This window comes from Perca flavescens, chromosome 1 (assembly GCF_004354835.1).
Source record: "Perca flavescens isolate YP-PL-M2 chromosome 1, PFLA_1.0, whole genome shotgun sequence".
NCBI lineage: Eukaryota > Metazoa > Chordata > Actinopteri > Perciformes > Percidae > Perca > Perca flavescens.
Window position 1 is genome coordinate 36,034,722 of NC_041331.1, and position 19,986 is coordinate 36,054,707.

The 19,986-nt window shown below is 42.6% G+C and overlaps 1 protein-coding gene across 2 annotated transcripts; it reads left to right on the plus strand.

Moving 5' to 3' along the window:
• Nucleotides 1-734: 734 nt before the first annotated feature.
• On the plus strand, nucleotides 735-19,419 carry ulk3 (unc-51 like kinase 3). Of its 2 annotated transcripts, XM_028582165.1 has the most exons (17): nucleotides 735-1,047; nucleotides 1,628-1,772; nucleotides 2,519-2,659; nucleotides 3,005-3,125; nucleotides 3,427-3,522; nucleotides 3,804-3,947; nucleotides 4,588-4,670; nucleotides 5,794-5,949; nucleotides 6,182-6,287; nucleotides 6,430-6,470; nucleotides 6,662-6,764; nucleotides 8,270-8,334; nucleotides 8,706-8,784; nucleotides 10,691-10,731; nucleotides 17,512-17,559; nucleotides 17,812-17,875; nucleotides 19,378-19,419. In XM_028582165.1, the coding sequence occupies exons 2-17, from the start codon at nucleotides 1,668-1,670 to the stop codon at nucleotides 19,392-19,394; spliced, it is 1,410 nt and encodes a 469-aa protein (XP_028437966.1). In that variant the 5' UTR covers nucleotides 735-1,047; nucleotides 1,628-1,667; the 3' UTR covers nucleotides 19,395-19,419. The 2 variants fall into 2 exon arrangements, with proteins under 2 accessions (XP_028437966.1, XP_028437971.1); XM_028582170.1 differs by lacking the exons at nucleotides 10,691-10,731; nucleotides 19,378-19,419 and having other exon boundaries at nucleotides 17,812-17,847.
• The last annotated feature ends 567 nt before the right edge of the window (nucleotides 19,420-19,986 follow it).

Consider the following 19,986-nt stretch of genomic DNA (forward strand, 5'->3'; position numbering starts at 1 on the left):
TTTTTATTGCACATTCAAAAAGGCACGTCATGTTTGAGAGAATATTACAACAAGCAAGCGAGCCATATCAATAACAAACAAAATAAGGCATCGATAAATAGTGAAATAAAGAAAAGAAGAAAAACACAAGTGGTCAGTCAGGAATTAGGACACTTTACATATTTTTTGTACAGTGTGCTTCCGTATAAAATAGTTTGCCAAAATAATGAAATTGTTAAAAAGCATCCCAAAAGCTCTTTTTAAAAAAACATGTTTCAGTGTCTCCGAAAGCACAAACATCCAAATTAGTTCGTTAAAGTTTAACCTTTGGGTAAATGTCGTTCATCATTTTAAATTGAACTTATTTAGCCTCAAGTATTTCTATAACTATAGTACTATAAATCCTATCAACAAAAGCGTATTATTGTGATGTGTGTGTTCCCATACTGTCTGTGTGTGTGTTCCTCTTCAGGTGATGGGAAACGGGAAGCGATATTACGAATCCCACTATGGCCACGCTAAGACCCGCCCTTCAATAGCGTTCACACACTACTATTGGCCAGGCATCCATGCATACATGTACAGGTCCTATCCCCTGACCAATCCCCTAACCCTAACCTTAACCACTCGAGGTGAAATGCCTAACCCCAACCAATCGAGCTGCTTTGTAGGGCGGGTCTTGGCGTGGCCATAGTGGGATTCGTAATTTTGCAAACGGGAAAGTGAGGATTGTACTTCCGGTGAGAGTTTAAAAACAAAAAACAAATCGCTATCTATGGCTAAGCAAGCAACCAGAATACAAATCCACTTAACTGAACATCAAATAATACGAATACGCTATTTAAAAAATAAAAAAAACTTATGATTTATTTATTTTTAGATTTCTCTTTCAAATATGTTTGGTGAATAGATTGTATTTTGCAGTAATGGAGTACCGACGCTAGGAGACAGTAATACATTTATAACTCCGCAGACCACTGCAGTACAGCTGACTGTGAAACAGCGGTCAACAATGTAACGTTAAACATTGACTTTCCGTTCATGTGACGTGGATCTGTTAGCCTACAGGTAAGTGTCGGCTTTTTGCATCTATTTAAAAAACCTAATTCTGTCTTATTTTTTACTAAAGGTTGACTGACACTAGCTAGCTAGCTTTGCCAGCAGCACAGCAAGTGCTGCGTTAGCTAGCTAGAACTAGCTAGCTCCCAAACTGATGTAGCTACACCAAATTTAGTTAAGTCAGTTTCCTTACGTATTAGGGAGACAGATGCATACCAGAATACGGCTTAGACATTTAACGAGCCTGTCTGAAATTCAGCGTGTAATCGGGATACGTGAGCGCCAGTAACAAAGTAAACTAATTGAGTAAACTTTGAACTTGTTTTAATACTTCCAACATCAGCGTAGGAGCTGCACCTAAAGTTACATCGAAAAACATTACACTCTGTAAATAATCGACACAGTGGTGAAATGATTAATTTAACTGTTTTAAAGTAGAATGGTGTAGATAGACACTAGAAGGCCCATGTAGCGTTACTCGTGTTAAAAAGCATCCCCTCCTTGTACAAGACCATAGATACGTCAATATTCCGCAGCTAAGGGTGAACATGTATTTAGTATGAATTAGCATGTTGATCTTACATTCCAGCCCAGACCTGCTAAGGAAATCTGATGTTGCTGTCCTCAGCATGGCTTCAAACTCCAGCTTTGCTCCTCCAAAACTGTCCGACTTCATCCTCACAGAGCGGCTGGGCAGTGGCACCTATGCTACAGTCTACAAAGCCTACAGAAAGGTGAGTTTGCTAAATGTCCAAACATGTTTTATGACATGTTTCCATTTGATCTCGAGGTTTGTGAGTGAGGTTCCCTGTGCACACTTTACTTTGCTAACCATACTTGCTACACTATAATGTAGAAATGAATGTGAAAGATATTAGCCATTATTAAATGTGCTTTCTACACTCCACATAGCATATTGATCTTGCATTCTGACCCAAAGTCAATGTGATAGTCATCACTGAACGACACTGGTATTATAAGTTCAGTCTAGTTCAGAGATGTTCAACAGGGGGTCCTCAGAGTAAGTGCAGTACGCCACGCCACCTGATGTCTAAAATGTTTTTGAAAGTTTCTTTTTTCAAAAATTCAAATGTCTGAAAATGTACAATAATATGAATCCAACCTATTATTAGCAAAGATAAATTGGCCTATTTGTGAAAATTTTTTTTTTTTAATTTACACATTGCAGATAAGCTTACTATGGGTAAGGTAGCCATACAGTCAAGCTTAAGTATTCACTGTGCCTTCCACATGTATGTTTAACATTAAAACATGATGTATAAATAATATATAGCCATTCATTTTCATCCATCCGTCCCAGTTCAACATCCAACTCAAATTTATATATTACAGTAGTAGGGGGTACTCTCTCTTTCTGTTAAGGGGTCCTTGGCCTAAAAAACGTTGAAGATCCCTGGTCTAGTTTAGTCATTAAAAGCAAAAGTGAAAGTTTGAGATTAGTTCTTGACTGATGTTGCAGGGGGACAGTCGAGAGGTCGTGGCAGTGAAGGTGGTTGGGAAGAAGAGTCTAAACAGGGCGTCTACAGAAAACCTGCTCACAGAGATTGAAATCCTCAAGACGATGCGTCACCCTCATATAGTCCAGCTAAAAGACTTTCAGGTAAGCTAATTTATTGCTTTTAGATTTGGCGTAGCTCCTACAAGGAATAGATTGTGAATACAAATTTAAAAAAAAGATTCCAGTCCATATGATCTTATGAAATTATGCCCTACTGTAATTTTAAACAATGGTGTGTATCTATCCATGCAAGCTATATGTTGATAAAGGAGGCCATGACATCATTAGAATGCACAGCAAAAAAAACATTACTTTCTCGGTATAGACGGTTACAAATTTTCTGTCAAAGAAATATATATATGTACGTTCTGGAATAAATTGAAATCATTATAATCTTTATACATTTTAAATCCTTCCCTGATTGTCTGAATTCTTATTTTCCATCAGTGGGATGCTGATAATATTTATCTGATCATGGAGTGGTGTTCTGGTGGAGATCTCTCCCGCTTCATTCGCAGCCGCAGGATTTTACCTGAGAGGGTGGCCCGGTGCTTCCTGCAACAGATAGGTGAGTCATGCATTTTTAAGAAATCACCACATCAGCATTGGTTTCTTTTTAACAACTTTATTATTATTATTATTATTATTATTATTATTATTATTATTATTATTATTATTTTTTTTTTAATCTAGGGTTTTGACAGCCATGAATACATATAATTGGTTGGAAAACTTGATAGTAACTCACTCTTGTGGTAGAAATAACATTCTTATTTGATGCAAGTTTGTGCTTAGTGCAGACTTTAGCACTGTATGATGTGGATTTAGTATCACTGTGTGGATTTGTGTGTGTGTGTCTGCACAAACAGCCTGTGCCCTCCAGTTTCTTCATGAGAGAAACATCTCACACCTGGACTTGAAACCTCAGAACATCCTGCTCAGTGGCTCTGTCCTTAAACTCGCAGGTGATCCCATGCTCCCTCACACAGTCAAACGATCCAGGAAACGGAGATAATTTCAGCAACATGCCAGACACCAAAAGAATGTAATCATTATCGCGCTAGAGCGCTGTTGTGTTTGCGGGGCACAGGCCACGTTTGCTTGTTAAACTCAACTTAAACTTGTGGCTTTAAACAAGACCCCATTTGTGCATTTGGTGTTATAAACACATCCGTTTTAGGAGGATTGTATCCACTGGAACCTGTCACAGTGAACATCTTTTTTTACACTCTGGGTTTGCTCTCAGATTTTGGTTTTGCCCAGTACATGTCGCCATGGGATGAGCAGAGTGTCCTAAGAGGTTCTCCTCTTTATATGGCTCCTGAGATGGTGTGCCGACGCCAGTACGACTCCAGGGTGGATCTCTGGTCAGTTGGAGTCATTCTCTATGGTGAGTACTTTGTGTTCACCTGTCCATCTCTTTTTAAATGTGGAATACCCTCAACAGGAATTGCACACTTCTTCAGATAATCCGTTAATTGTAATGCTGCTTTATTATACATCCAGAGGACCAAAATGCATTCCCGTGCACAGAATCCATTGTAACTGTTTCTTATGCAGTGTAGCGTGAGTTCCCCTTAATCATTTCTAACATAACTTCTTTTTCAACAACTAAAGGCTAATCGGGCAGGTTTAAAAAAGCAGGTCACAAACAAAATTCTGCCATTAATCATAAAATAGCAGCCTGGTTTGCTCCCTTTTTATTGTGGTACAGTGATTGAACAATAATAGTGCAATAGCACACGACAGTAATTGCACTGTGTGGAGTGACAATGTACAGTGCAAAATGGTAGGAGTCCTAGTAACTGTTAGTCCTGTAAACACCATCATTCATGACAAAGACCAGTTTAATGCATGACATATTTAAGGTAGCTAAACTAAAATAATTTTTGAATGCAGTATAAGCAATTGAAGCATGCATACCCTTTACCTGAAACTGAAGTAAAGTACAGTTGGGCATTAGTTTTCATCACTGCAGATTATAGATTATATTACAGATAGGCTACTCAACAGTGTTTGTGTGCATATAGAGGCACTGTTTGGGCGGGCACCATTTGCATCGAGATCATACGCTGAATTGGAGGAGAAGATCCGGAGTAACCAACCTATTGAGGTAAGTTTTGAGCAATACATTAGTCCATCATTTGTGAGTTGCTGGACTGAGACGGTCTGCAATATATGTAAATGACTCACTGCTCGCACTGGTGCTCTAAAATAGTGCTTCATTGTGGTACTTATTTGTCATTTGATGGATGCACATGTTGAGCATACTCCAAGTGTCTCTGTAAAGCAGGAGTGCTTATTTTCAGAGGAGTTGCTTTTTACAAAAGTGACTAGTTGTCAGTTTGCCACTGCAGGAAAAGTCAGTGCATGAAGTGCTGTATTTCATTCAGTGATCGTTTCAGTAACGTTGTTGGGGTGTAAAAAAATAATAATAATAAAATAAAATGGAATCAGCCAAATATGCATACACCATCACATCACCTGGGAATTGGAGAACTTAAAAACATATAAACTAGTCTTTTAGAGGCTGAATTCACCTCTGTTAGCATATTTTCCTTTGTAATTAAGTTTTTAATGCTCACACTGAATAAAAGCACTTAAGTTTATTTAAACACTTTCACTAATTATTAAGCTTTTTTTTTTCTCACTGTATTTGTGAATTTTCACCATTAAACCACTAGGTGGCATACTTTCACACTTTACCTGTATCCCACTACAAATTAAATACAAATTAAGACTTTTTTTTGACCCGTTTGTTAAGTTAAAAAAAACTTAAAATGCTTATGTCTTATCTATGAGTTGAATTAACAATATATGTGTAAAAAAATAAAAATAATTAATGTGGTAGAAATGCTAATTAGATTAGTTTTGTCTTGTTCCTGATTGCTGGCAAATAAAACGTACAGTTGTGTCTCTGTCCTGATATGCCTGCTGTGTATACAAACCAAATGTTAATTACCATTTGTGACAGTGAAGGATAACTGTACTTTTAATGACGGAGGGTTTTCAAAACACTTGCATGCTTGTGTCCAACATTAGGCATGAGCTAAATGGATAGCATCAGCATATGGCCCATTAACCAGGGATTCACATAGAGTTTTAAGGTCGTCTTTTGATTGAAAGAAAATAGTGAGGTGAGAGTAGAAGGTCTCTGGCAACAATCGTCTGTCCTTTCCTCTGGGATTGTCCTGTGGACTGAGTGCAACATAATAAGGTCATGTTTTGTGCATCAGCTCCCTCCTGGGGCCAGGGTATCCAAGGACTGCAGAGACCTTCTGTTGCGGCTGCTAGAGAGAAATCCAGATGCCCGGATCACCTTTGCAGAGTTTTTCACCCACCCTTTTGTAGATATGGAGCATATGCCGAGTGCAGAGAGCCTAGTGAAAGCGGTAAGAGAATAAGAAGAAAAGCGAAGTATACGCTGGCATGTGTGTGTCTACTCAAGATGACCATGAATAATGTGTGTGTAATTGGCTGAGCACATGTACACATGTGTTAGTAGGTTCGTGCTCACGCCTAACCCACATGTGCCTTCACGCATGACTCTGCATGCATGCATCAGAAATGGAGAGTTGTGGCAGTTTGCATTCAGTGATGCCACTTCCTATTTCCTCTTTTCAGAAAGAGCTGGTCCTGCAGGCCGTTCAGAAGGACCAGGAAGGGGAGAGGTCCGCGGCTCTCTCTCTTTACTGCAGTGCCCTGGAGCACTTTGTCCCCTCTATTCACTGTAAGAGCAACAGCTAACTCTCGTAGTCTGTCTGTGGCTTAAGCCCTTCAACAATGCACAGCTTTTGTTCCACCACAATAAACTGGCAAAGTAAACGCACCACATGTAAAACCGAGCCCTCTCTTCTCTCCGCACTCCCCAGACGAGACAGACCGACAACGTAAAGATGCCCTCAGGCAGAAGGTAGGTCTGAAAACACTCCCAGCATTCACATTTGGATTACTTTCTATTTTCAATTGGTCTTAATTTTCACACTCCAGTGGCTTTCACTTGGAAGAAAATTCTCCTCCTATGAATACCATATGGTGTGGATGGAGAGCATATGGAGTGGTTGACATGATTAAGTTGAGTCAATGTAAGAGGACTTCCCGCAGGTCAGCCAGTATGTGTCCAGAGCCGAGGAGCTGAAAGCCCTGGTGGCCTCAGACAACAGACTGAGCTTTGAGGAGGCCCGGACGTCCAGGGATGTCCTCCGAGGTAAAGAACATATCTCCGTGCACAGGCAGGGCCACTCTATGCTGGCATTAGCCTTTTTTGGTCAGGAGCTGTATGACAGGACAAGCTGACTAATACGTGTGTTGTAATGGGTGTTTAGTCATTTTTTCCACTGAATATGAATATATGAATGAATATTTTTGTATTATTGTGTCATGCATACAATAAAATATGCCCAGCCCACACGGGCTTACAAGACACAGTTACCTAGGACAAAGGACCAGATGCCAAGGTAACCACATACCTTAAACAAATAAACCTTCTAGTCTTTTTTTTTTTTTTTTTTTTTTTTTGCCAAGCTTCAGAAACAAAAGTCGCCAACTTATAAATATTAAATTTAAACCACCACTCCAATCGGTCCTCATCCGTGCACCAGAACATTTCAGGATTTTGGACAGACATTTCATGTCTTGTACGTGACATTTCATGCCTTGTACGTGAGATGTATGTACACATGTTCTTGTACATACATCTTCAAAAAATGTGCTATTTAAATAATGGAAAATTGCATTAAACCGCTGTATAGCAAAGATATTTCAGTTCAGTTCAATTTATTCACAAAAGTTAAAAGACAAGTACAATCATAAGACATAATGCAAATATGTGAAATGGGACACCCTGATAAGCTTTTTGAAGCATGTATATAGGGGCCCAGACACTGGCAAACAATACACATTATAAGTAGTATCACATTGTTTGAATAAAAAAGGAAACTTGTATTATACAATATAATTTACAACTTATAAGAAGAAGAAACCTTCACCCTACCTACGTGGTCCCAAGACATTTATTCCATCAGTCTAAGCATTGGTTAAATAGATGAAATGCAATAAATTAAATAAATTAGAAGTACCCAGCCATAGCTACAGAATGGAAGTTCTGGGTCTCTTAGGGATTTGGTGTTTTGCTCAAGAACACATTATGCTCTATTAACCTGTTGCGGCTAAAGTCAATATTATAAAATCTTTTCAAAATCTATCTCAAAACTACAAAATACTGGAGTCTTAAAGCTATAGTGCGTAATTTCTGTCGCCCCATGAAGAATTTTAAGTAATGACAACAAAACTGTTGGCGCACCATCCCCACTCCTCCTCCACGCGGTTGCTACGTAGCCAAGGAGGACACGGAGGATTAGAAAAACATGATGGACTCTTCAGCAGAGGTCGTTATCTTCACTCGAGTTTCTGTGCGCGAAAGTTGCCGGACGACACTAGCGTCTGAACACCGCCATTCTGAGAAATCCAGAGAGAGTTGTGTGGAGCTGATGGTCTTAATTAGCTTTGTAGCAACTCATTTGGCAATGGCTTAAATGTAACGGGCGTTCATTAATATCAAAAAGTTACGCACTAAAGCTTTAAGATACGGCAGGGGCTTGCTGCTTACAAAGCTTTCAGCATATTTTTTTTTAGTAAACTGCATTCAGGGTGCATTTAGACTCATATACAGTAGGCCTCAAAGTAGCGTTTTCTGTTTTCTTTCTACTCCAGAAATGTCTCGAGACCAACCACGGCTGCTGGCTGCTCTGGAAGTGGCTTCTGCTGCCATTGCTAAGGTTAGAAAGGCCTACTGCTGGATGATGCCACTGCTATAAAGATGCACACAAAGCCAGGGTGAAGCAGAAGTAATGCAACAAAAAAAAAAAAACAGCAGGATACAAACCAATAACCTTTCAAAAATCACTTTCCAAACCACATCCTTTAAGATCACTGGTGAACCAAAAACATCTATTCTGCGGTTTTGCTCGTCTGACAATGTGTTAGTCATGCAAACGTTTTTTTATTTTTGTGTCTCTAATTTTTTTTAAAGTGAACAATAATGAATAACCTTTTTGCAATGCTAACAGACTTAAATATCTAAACTAACTAACAGGGTGGCCCAAGAAATAAAGCAATGTTTTGCCTCATTTTCAACCTTCCATTATAGGAGGAGAGTGGATTGGATGACCATGAGGCCCTGGATGTGTACCAACAGTGCTTAGGAGAACTACTCTTGGCACTAGCAGGTACACAAACAACTTTCTTTTCAAACGAGATGGTTTTATACAGTTATCCTGTCCCTTACTGCTGTAGGATACTGAGCCACTCCACTGGAGCCAAAGTTTTAAGTGCCTTGTTCAAGGACATTTTGGCAGCAGTGGGTGACTGAGGAAGAAAATATTTAAACCATATTGTAGTCCCACATCTGATACTTCTTCTGCATTTGGAGACATCACCTCAGAGCTCAGGCGTGTTTGCATACATTCGTTATTAGAGAAACCAAATAAGAGAGATTTGGAGGAAAGGTCATTTTGAGCAGATAGGCATAAGAGCACATAAAGTGATGTAGAGAAATGAATTTAGAGTTGAGGGTACTGCCAGAATATCAAACAAGTCACGAGATGGCTGAACAAAGAAAAATGATACTCAAGGAAAAGAGACAAAAACAACTTAGAGAGAGAGAGAGTAAAGATATAGAGATACTTAACTGGAAACAGAAGGAGAGACAAACAGAGAGAGACTAAATGGGACAGAGAGAGAGAGAGAGAGACAGACAGAGATGAATATTTAAAAAGACTCCGTGAAAGTCTCAAAGAGATGGAAAATAACTTGGATTAAGTGATTTAGAAAGTGTAAAAAGACAAACTGACTGACAGACAGAGACTGAGTGAAGCAATATACTTGGAGAGAGACGAGGACACTTAATACGAGACAGACAGACAGACGAACAGAGAGAGGCACTACAGAGGAGACTCTCTCTGTTGCCAGGCGTCCATTAAGCTGGGCTCATGAGCTCATCTGGAAGATCAGCCTAATGGAAGAGGTGGAATAGAGTGATCCAGATGTGGCTTTGAGCCGGGATGAGACTCTGTGCCAGCACCCTGTGTGTGGTATGAGATCCTTGCCATGTGCTTCACATTCAGACTGAATACTTCATTTCTTTATTTCACATTGGAAACCAATAAAAGCTATTATCTCTAATGAGCAAGAGCTATTGAAGGTTCATCGAGTAGGGTTTAAAACACTGACACCTTTCGACTTGAGTTGACAGATTGTAGATGTTACAACCTCGTCTTGTCAGTGGATCAGTAATATATGATCTCGTGGTCCAACTAATCCCATGCCATCCTAACCAGCCTCTCTCTCCAGTGTAACGGAGCCTTGTTGTGTATCACAGCAGATGCCACTAGAGCTGTAACAATTCCAAATTTTGCTGGACAATTTATTGTCTCAGAAATAATTGTGATTAACAATATACAGTAATTGTCTCTTTCAGGCAAATTTAAACCTATTTATTTATTTATTAGAATGAATCCCAGGATACATCTTTTGGTTATATCTGTAATTTGACCCAGATAATGTAATAACAAAGCCTATGAAGTAAAACATGCCTCTTTATTATCCTAAAGCATTGCATATTTTCTTAAACTAACAAAGTAAAACATTTATCATCATCAATAAATAAAAAATAAGCACCAATAATTATATAATTACAATTTGGCATATCTAAGAAAAATTAATAATAACCATAAACAGTCACCCTGAAGACTTTAGCTAATGTTAGCAATTAATTGCGGTTAAACAAAGAAACTGCGATTACGTAAAAATAATTGCGATTAGACAATTATTTAATAATTATTACAGGCCTGGATTCCACCAGGGGGATTGTTGAAAACATTGGTCCTTTGTTTGGCTAACAGCTCTTAGTCACTCTCCCCTCTGGGACGACTGACTGTGAAAAGGTCGATGTCTGCGAAAACACTGGCCTACATTAGAAACCACCCTTGAGCCCTCAGTCTACACGCTAGCGAAATCCAATCTAGTAGTTGACCTCTTCTTGAACAAACAAGGTGATTAGGTAGCGGCCTCTCTCCTCCCTTCCTCTCCTCATTATTCTCTCCATCTTTTTTCTTTTTTCTCCTTGTGAGCCAGCCGAGCCCCAGGGTCGCAGGAGAGAGCTGCTCCACAGCGAGGTGAGTAGCCGAGCAACGGCTTCTGGTTGAGTGCTCACGGTAGGAATGGCTATCTGTCACCTCCATCGAGCCCTCGGCCGATCACCTAGCACAGTAGACGCTCCTTCACGTGGCCCATGAGCCTTTTTCCTGCAGTCACATGCGCATGATTTTTGTGGTAGAAGCCGAATGACGTAATCCATCATCTATATAACTGTTACATACACATAGATCACTGTCCACTTTATAATTGGATACTTAAAGCGATGGATCATATGACCACTTGTATGGGAAAAGAGTCCCACGCAGTGACAACGAAGACAATTATCCCTCAACTCTACAAAGTTTTATGTCTTTCAGCTCCTTGGTTTGGATTTTATGGCCCACAACTTTACTGTTTTGGTTGCCGCTCTCATTATCGTTGTTTTTTGCTGCAGCACACCGCTTTCTTCTGCCAATTGGCTCTCCTTATGCTACCTGCCCAGCAGTAAACAGCAGAGAGACTAAGTTAGCGAACTAGCTGATGAACACAGTGGAGCATTTTGCAGCTTAAATCCATCCATCCATCCATCTTCGTCCGCTTATCCGGTGTCGGGTCGCGGGGGGAGCAGCTCCAGCAGGGGACCCCAAACTTCCCTTTCCCGAGCAACATTAACCAGCTCCGACTGGGGGATCCCGAGGCGTTCCCAGGCCAGGTTGGAGATATAATCCCTCCACCTAGTCCTGGGTCTTCCCCGAGGCCTCCTCCCAGCTGGACGTGCCTGGAACACCTCCCTAGGGAGGCGCCCAGGGGGCATCCTTACCAGATGCCCGAACCACCTCAACTGGCTCCTTTCGACGCAAAGGAGCAGCGGCTCTCTCCGAGCTCCTCACGGATGACTGAGCTTCTCACCCTATCTCTAAGGGAGACGCCAGCCACCCTCCTGAGGAAACCCATTTCGCCGCTTGTACCCTGGATCTCGTTCTTTCGGTCATGACCCAGCCTTCATGACCATAGGTGAGGGTAGGAACGAAAACTGACCGGTAGATCGAGAGCTTTGCCTTCTGGCTCAGCTCTCTTTTTCGTCACAACGGTGCGATAGATTGAATGCAATACCGCACCCGCTGCGCCCGATTCTCCGACCAATCTCCCGCTCCATTGTCCCCTCACTCGCGAACAAAACCCCAAGGTACTTGAACTCCTTCACTTGGGGTAAGGACTCATTCCCTACCTGGAGAAGGCATTCCATCGGTTTCCTGCTGAGAACCATGGCCTCCGATTTAGAGGTGCTGATCCTCATCCCAACCGCTTCACACTCGGTTGCGAACCGATCCAGTGAGTGCTGAAGGTCGCAGGCCGATGATGCCATCAGGACCACATCATCTGCAAAGAGCAGCGATGAGATCCCCAGCCCACCAAACTGCAACCCCTCCCCACCCCGACTACGCCTCGATATCCTGTCCATAAATATTACAAACAGGATTGGTGACAAAGCGCAGCCCTGGCGGAGGCCAACCCTCACCTGAAACGAGTCCGACTTACTACCGAGAACCCGGACACAGCTCTCACTTTGGTCATACAGAGATTGGATGGCCCTGAGTAGAACCCCCTCACCCCATACTCCCGCAGCACCTCCCACAGTATCTCCGGGGGACCCGGTCATACGCCTTCTCCAAATCCACAAAACACATGTAGACCGGTTGGGCATACTCCCAGGCTCCCTCCAGGATCCTTGCGAGAGTGAAGAGCTGGTCCGTTGTTCCACGACCAGGACGGAATCCGCATTGTTCCTCCTCAACCCGAGGTTCGACTATCGGCCGAACCCTCCTTTCCAGCACCTTGGAGTAGACTTTACCAGGGAGGCTGAGAAGTGTGATACCCCTATAATTGGCACACACCCTCTGGTCCCCCTTTTTAAAAAGAGGAACCACCACCCCAGTCTGCCACTCCTTTGGCACCGTCCCAGACTTCCACGCAATGTTGAAGAGGCGTGTCAACCAGGACAACCCCTCCACACCCAGAGCCTTGAGCATTTCTGGACGGATCTCATCAATCCCCGGGCTTTGCCACTGTGTAGTTGTTTGACTACATCAGTGACTTCCGCCTGGGAAATCGACGACAATCCCCCGTTATCCTCCAGCTCTGCCTCTAACATAGAGGGCGATTAGTCGGATTCAGGAGTTCCTCAAAGTGCTCCCTCCACCGCCCTATTACCTCCTCAGTGGAGGTCAACAGTGTCCCATCCTTACTGTACACAGCTTGGATGGTTCCCCGCCCCCTCCTGAGGTGGCGAACAGTTTTCCAGAAACACTTTGGTGCCGACCGAAAGTCCTTCTCCATGTCTTCTCCAAACTTCTCCCACACCCGCTGCTTTGCCTCTTTCACGGCAGAGGCTGCAGCCCTTCGGGCCCTTCGGTACCCTGCAACTGCCTCCGGAGTCCTCCGAGATAACATATCCCGGAAGGACTCCTTCTTCAGTCGGACGGCTTCCCTGACCACTGGTGTCCACCACGGTGTTCGTGGGTTACCGCCCCTTGAGGCACCTAAGATCCTAAGACCACAGCTCCTCGCCGCAGCTTCAGCAATGGAAACTTTGAACATTGTCCACTCGGGTTCAATGCCCCCAGCCTCCACAGGGATGCACGAAAAGCTCCGCCCGGAGGTGTGAGTTGAAAGTCTGTCGGACAGGGGCCTCCTCCAGACGTTCCCAATTTACCCGCACTACACGTTTGGGCTTACCAGGTCTGTCCAGAGTCTTCCCCACCCCCTGACCCAACTCACCACCAGATGGTGATCGGTTGACAGCTCTGCCCCTCTCTTCACCCGAGTGTCCAAAACATACGGCCTCAGATCAGATGAAACGATTATGAAATCGATCATTGACCTTGGCCTAGGGTGCTCTGGTACCAGGTACACTTATGAGCATCCCTATGTTCGAACATGGTGTTCAATTATAGACAATCCATGACTAGCACAGAAGTCCAACAACAAACAACCACTCTGGTTTAGATCAGGAGGCCGTTCCTCCCAATCACGCCTCCAGGTGTCTCCATCATTGCCCACGTGTGCGTTGAAGTCCCCCAGCAGAACAATGGAGTCCCCACTGGAGCCCCATGCAGGACTCCAGTCAAGGTCTCCAAGAAGGCCGAATACTCCGAACTCCTGTTTGGTGCATATGCACAAACAACAGTCAGAGTTTTCCCCCCACAACCCGCAGGCGTGGGGAGGCGACCCTCTCGCCCACCGGGTAAACTCCAACACAGCGGCGCTCAGCCGGGGCTTGTGAGTATCCCCACACCCGCCCGGCGCCTCACACCCTGGGCAACTCCGGAGAAGAAAAGAGTCCAACCCCTATCCAGGAGTATGGTTCCAGAACCGAGACTGTGCGTAGAGGTAAGCCCCACCAGATCTAACCGTAGCGCTCCACCTCCCGCACCAGTTCGGCTCCTTCCCCCCACAGAGAGGTGGCGTTCCACGTCCCCAGAGCCAGCGTCTGCCGCCCGGGTCTGGTCCGCCGAGGCCCCTGACCTTCACTGCCACCCATGTGGCATCGCACCCGACCCCAACGGTTCCTCCCACAGGTGGTGGGCCCATGGGCTGGAGAGATGGGAGCCACGTAGCTTGTTCGGGCTGTGCCCGGCCGGGCTCCGTGGCAAACCCGGCCACCAGGCGCTCGCCGACGAGCCCGCCCGCCTGGGCCTGGCTCCAGGCGGGGCCCCGGGCTTCCTCCGGGCAGGGTCACTCCATCTCTACCTTGCTTCTTCATTGGGGTTTTTGAACCATTCTTTGTCTGGCCCCTCACCTGAGACCACTTTGCCTTGGGAGACCCTACCAGGAGCACAAAGCTCCAGACAACACAGCCCTCAGGTTCACAGAGACACACAAACCTCTCCACCACGATAAGGTGATGGTTCACGGAGAAAAAAAAAAATAGTCAGACAAAAAGATCTAAAAGGAGAGTGACCACCTGAATATTACATTCATCAGATGGCCAGAAAAAGGACTCCAAATGAATGCTAATGTTGCTCTGTATCCGCTGGATGTGTAAATAAGCAACTGTTTGCTAATAAGTTTGCCAAATTAACCTAAAGCGGACATATAAAGCAAATTTTCAGGTTCATACTTTGGGATTCTACTAGAAAATGTTTACATGCTTTAATGTTCAAAAACATTATTTTTCTTATACTGTCTGTCTGAATATACCTGTATTCACCTTCTTTCTGAAACACTCTGTTGAAGCTCCGCTCTCTGGGTCTTCCACATCTGTGCTCACGGCATCTCTGTACCATCGTTGCAGTCGGGTAATGACTGTAACCGCACTAAAGCGGCACTTTTGAAAATGAAATTAGTTTATGATTGTCACTGTCATTAAAACTATAGTGCGTAGTTTCCTGAGAAATTTTAAGTAAAGACAACACTGTAGTCATGTACACGTGACGCAAGCCTTTGATGATTGCGCACCACCCCTCCTCCACACAGTTGCTAGTAGCGTTTAACCCGTCAAATCAAGGAGGACACGGAGGATTAAAAAAAACATGAACTCTTCAGAAGAGGTAATTATATTTAGATTTTTATGTCGTCTTCATCTCCAAAGCTGATCGCTGCTATTCTCCTTTCTCAGCGGTGACGTAAAACGCATCACTCGAGCTGCTGCGCACGAAAGTCGCCGGACTAAATCATTTGGTAAACGTAGCCATACTGAGAAATACAGAGTTGTGTGGAGCTGATAGGCTTTATTAGCTTTGTATCCACGCATTTGGCAATGTCTTGAATGTAACGGACGTTCATTAATTTAAAATAGTTGCGCACTATAGCAAATATAATATAAAGTTGGAATTGAAATTAACAGACCTAGATAACTGGAAAGAATAAAATTAGAAATATGTATCTGATAAGCATTACAATTTATTTATTTTTGGTTTAGTTAGATGGCAAAATGGCTTTTCTGTTCCAATCAATGAATGAATGAAATAAATAAATTATAGTATAATAAAAAACCAACAAACTCCTGCCATTTACTTTCTCTTGTCTTGTTACACAAATGAGACTTTTCCTGTACATGCATGCTTTTGGACATCAACCCAAACAATTCACGTTCAGGAATTAAGACCCTGAGTAGTAGCATTGATTGTACTTTGACAAACACATGCAAAGGACTTTGTCTGCCATTAATGCCCCAAAACCCTTGTGTTTTGTAGCATTGTTTAGCCAGTAACGGAGCCAACAACAAGACAACCCTATTTCTCCAGCAAACCCCACAAGGGGATGGGGGTTTGAGTGGGCCTTATAGACCTCCCTATTTGAAGTTTTATGGGTGCTTGTCTTAAGTAAATTCAGATGCGGCTGTGATAATCTAACACAGCATAAGGGAGGCGGGGGTGGGGGATTCTATAGAAAGCATGTGTGTATGTGAGAACCCGAAAGAGCCAACACATGCTGCCGTGACTGGCCTCCATGTGCGCTCATATCTACTGTAGAGCACACTTCAGCCTTTTCAAAGCTGTAATTCAATATCCCAAATTATCATATGTGAGCCACAGCTTTGATCTATTCAGTGTATATTGATACGTATGTCATTATGGCATATAAAACATAAACATACGTGAGGTCCTGTTTTGTTTTGTGGCCTGTGTTTCAGTATATGTAGCTTTTTTTTAAAAAACTGTCTGCAAGTTATCAATACACCCCATGAACCATCCTCCTCCATGTAGATTTCCTCCACATTTGTTTTTCTTGGTGATTAAAGGGGATTGTGATTAAAGTGCTGTGGCTACATAAGGTTGGGGTCTGGGCTGAATACTAAAAACCTGTGGTCAGAATAATTATTTACCGCAACAGATTGGTGTTTTAAAGGGACATTATGGAAGCCATCAGTTTAGGGCTCCTGTGATTATGACCCTCAGATGTTACTGCAGTAATACCCAGGAGGGCTTGCTTTATACTATGACGTAGTGGTGATATAACTAGGTATGAGGTGCAGCCAAGAACCTTCTTGATCACCAGAGGACTGACTACCACAGTAAAGAGCACCCTCAAGCATACGATGTCAGCAGTTAATACTCGCACATGTGTACCATATGAAATGTTCTCAAAAAATAGCAGAGCAAGAATGACCTCAGCACAGCTTATCATTTAAATCAGATTTTGACATGGCGTTTATGTCCCCATGCATCTTAAAGTTTAGGGGTTTTCTGCTGCACGACACCGCAGTTTAGAGTAGACGAGCACAGCTCCGAAAATATATATTCGTAATTGATTTTTTTTAATTTGGGGGAGAATCCTCTTCTGATTATACTGTACACCAGAGCTCCCCGAAAGTAAATAAAGCTAGACTAAGAGTGTAATGCCATTCTAACAACTGCAGCTTTACTCAGACACAGCAGTACTAGCTAAATTCTAATGTTGCCATGCTAACATACTCCCAATGACAACCCAACTAACATGGTGATGTTTAGCAGGTATTATGCTTACCATGCTAACCTTCTTAGTTTATCGTGTTAGCATGCTAACAGTTGCTAACTATTAGCATTAACCACAAAGTGTGATTCTGATGGGAATGTCATCGCTTTTGCAGTTATTTGGTCATAAATCAAAATATTGGACAAATACAATTTTGACTTCATGATGCCGTAAGATGAAAAGTTAAGGGATCACCGACTTTCATCGCAATTCTTTCAGTAGAGACATTTAACTAAAGATGTGCATGGCTAAAAACCATCAGGGGAACACATATTAACAGCACATATGAAAGCATTAGCAAACACTTTGTGTTTTGCGTTGAAAGTGTAAATTGTAATTACATTATTGTTATCTCTCACCAGATTAAAAGCCTCATGACCAGAGCTGAATACCTCAAAAAGCATATCAAGGTAAGCATGCATTCCTTTCAAATATTAAACTAAAGGATCAGGCACACAATATCAGATTGTATTAGTAAGTCTGCCACTGAGAACACACTACTATATGTTTGATGTCAGAAATAGAGTAGAAGGCAAGGATAAGACTTATTTTTGGATACTACTAAATTATTGTAACTGAATGTCCATGTTCTGTTGTTGTTGTTGTTGTTGTTTGGTTATTAGTTTTCGGTGATTACAGGTATGTGTTTAATTTTTTTTCAGATGCAGGAGAATCAGCGGGACGTGTCTCTTGATCGAGAACCTCTTGCGGACTCTGTCAGAAGCTGTGAGTTTCCCTGCTGTGTTGTATAAACTGCTCGTCTGCTCATGAGAGTGTGTGTTTTTTTAAAACTTTGCAGCCTTTGATAAAAAGTGACTATATGGAGGTTTGGTACGGGAAGGTTGTGGGGGGTCAAGTAAGGAATGGCCGCCTTAAGTTGCAATGAAATTTCCTTTCATTAAAGGTTTTTCCACTAGTAAAATATGAGCCATTCTCTTGCTGGGCTGGCCACCCCGCAGGACTGTCTGGCTCTTTGATTTCATTTCAGTGCAGCCCTGGGCTGCTCTGTCCTCTGCCCTCTTGTAAAGCCAAGCTTGTGAAAGTGAGAGCAAAAAGTTACCCTCTAACACACAAATGCCAGAAACAACAGCACACGTGTACGCTTCATTCCTTTCACATACTCGCATGTAAATTAGCTTTACATATATTTTAGGAATCAGTTTACATTCAGTGCATATCAAATCCAACGTTAACAATATAAAAGCAGTGTATCAGTAACATGTGATATACTGAAACGTCTCTCTAGTCTCTACACTATATTAAAACTCTACTAAAGTATATAAAAAGCAATGCATTATTGATATAAATTACATTTTGATATACTTGAACTTCCTGAGCTGTAACCTACACAGCCTTATTCCCAGGGTTTTCTGGGCTCAGTTCCTGGATGGATAGTGGATACCTAAAGCCCAGACAATATCCTGTTCTCAGCAAGACATTCCTGGGGAATTATGAATTTAAAAAAAAAAAAAAAAAAAAATGGGGATGGAGGAAGAGCACCAATGACTCTAGAGGCCACTCAAGTTTCAAGAACGTGGCTTCTTATTCTGCTTCTGTTGTTTTAATAAAACCACACCACAGTCAGCCGTACTAGCTGGAGCTGATCCAACAGCAGCTGTGCTAGAGAGGGTCGCAGCAACGCCCAAGTCTGTCTGGTGACCTTAGACTACACCAAAACAAGCAGCACGTTTTTGCTGAGAACCATCACACTGTAACCCTCAGACAATTTTAGATGCCCCCCCTGAAGCCTGAAGCACTAAACGCTCACAGACTTACATTAACATCAACTGCATGTGTGCATCAGTGAAAGGGCCTGAGAGGTATATAGTATTATAATATAGTATATGGGCCCCTGAGGTATATAGTATTATAATATAGTATATGGGCCCCTGGTTAGCTCACCTGGTAGAGCGGGTGCCCATATATAGAGGTTTACTCCTCGACGCAGCAGCCGCAGGTTCGACTCTGACCTGCGGCCCTTTGCTGCAGGTCATTCCCCCTCTCTGTCCCCTTTCAAGTCTAAGCTGTCCTATCCAAATAAAGGCCTACAAATGCCCAAAAAATAATCTTAAAATAAAATATATATATATTTTTTTTTTTATTTATATATATATATATATATATATATATATATATATATATATATATATATATAAATAAATAAATGTGTGTTGTTTAATCTTGAAAAAGTGAAGCTTTACATACATTAATCATTTCTGTTTTCTCAGCTTGCTGTTTGCAGTGAGCATGACGGTCACCGTGGGAACTGGGCTGGGGACACCCCACGGAGCATCGGACTGCCCGCCAGTGTTCAGGTTGGACACAGAACCTGAACCTGACCAGGTTTCTGTCGGGGCCAAATCAAACCTGCGCCACACGTCCCACTAACCAACTCCGAACGCTGTCCGGGTGGGATATTACAGTTTCCAGCCAAAAAACTGATGATTTGGCAGTTTGAGAACTTGTGTTTATACTTTTTGAGATGTGGAAAAAAAAAAAAAAGTCTAGCTGGTAAAATTCTGAAAGTAGCTCTTGAATTTTGCATTTGCACACTGGTGAATGTGAAAGTTAGTTCCCCGCTCTTTACACTGTGTTGTTGTTGCACTGCTCAGCCTCAAATCCCCTCCCCTTGACACACTATTGATATGTAAATGCTGGACCGCTTGTATGACAATACCACACTGTCATGGTAAACGAGTTAAACAGAAACTGTTGCATTTATTGTTGCGCAAAACGTTGAAACGGTATTTGCTGCACACCTAAAAACTGTGAAAACCTGAAAATACAATCCGATGGGAGCTGTGACAGTAAGAAGTATCCCATCGGTTCTGAACTGT

Bases quoted from the DNA above. Each gene is read 5' to 3' on its own strand.
- ulk3 (XM_028582165.1), top strand. From the start codon at position 1,668: ATGGCTTCAAACTCCAGCTTTGCTCCTCCAAAACTGTCCGACTTCATC. The intron at 3,126-3,426 runs GTGAGTCATGCA...CTGCACAAACAG, and splicing joins GTGCTTCCTGCAACAGATAG to CCTGTGCCCTCCAGTTTCTT. The intron at 6,765-8,269 runs GTAAAGAACATA...TTTCTACTCCAG, and splicing joins GTCCAGGGATGTCCTCCGAG to AAATGTCTCGAGACCAACCA.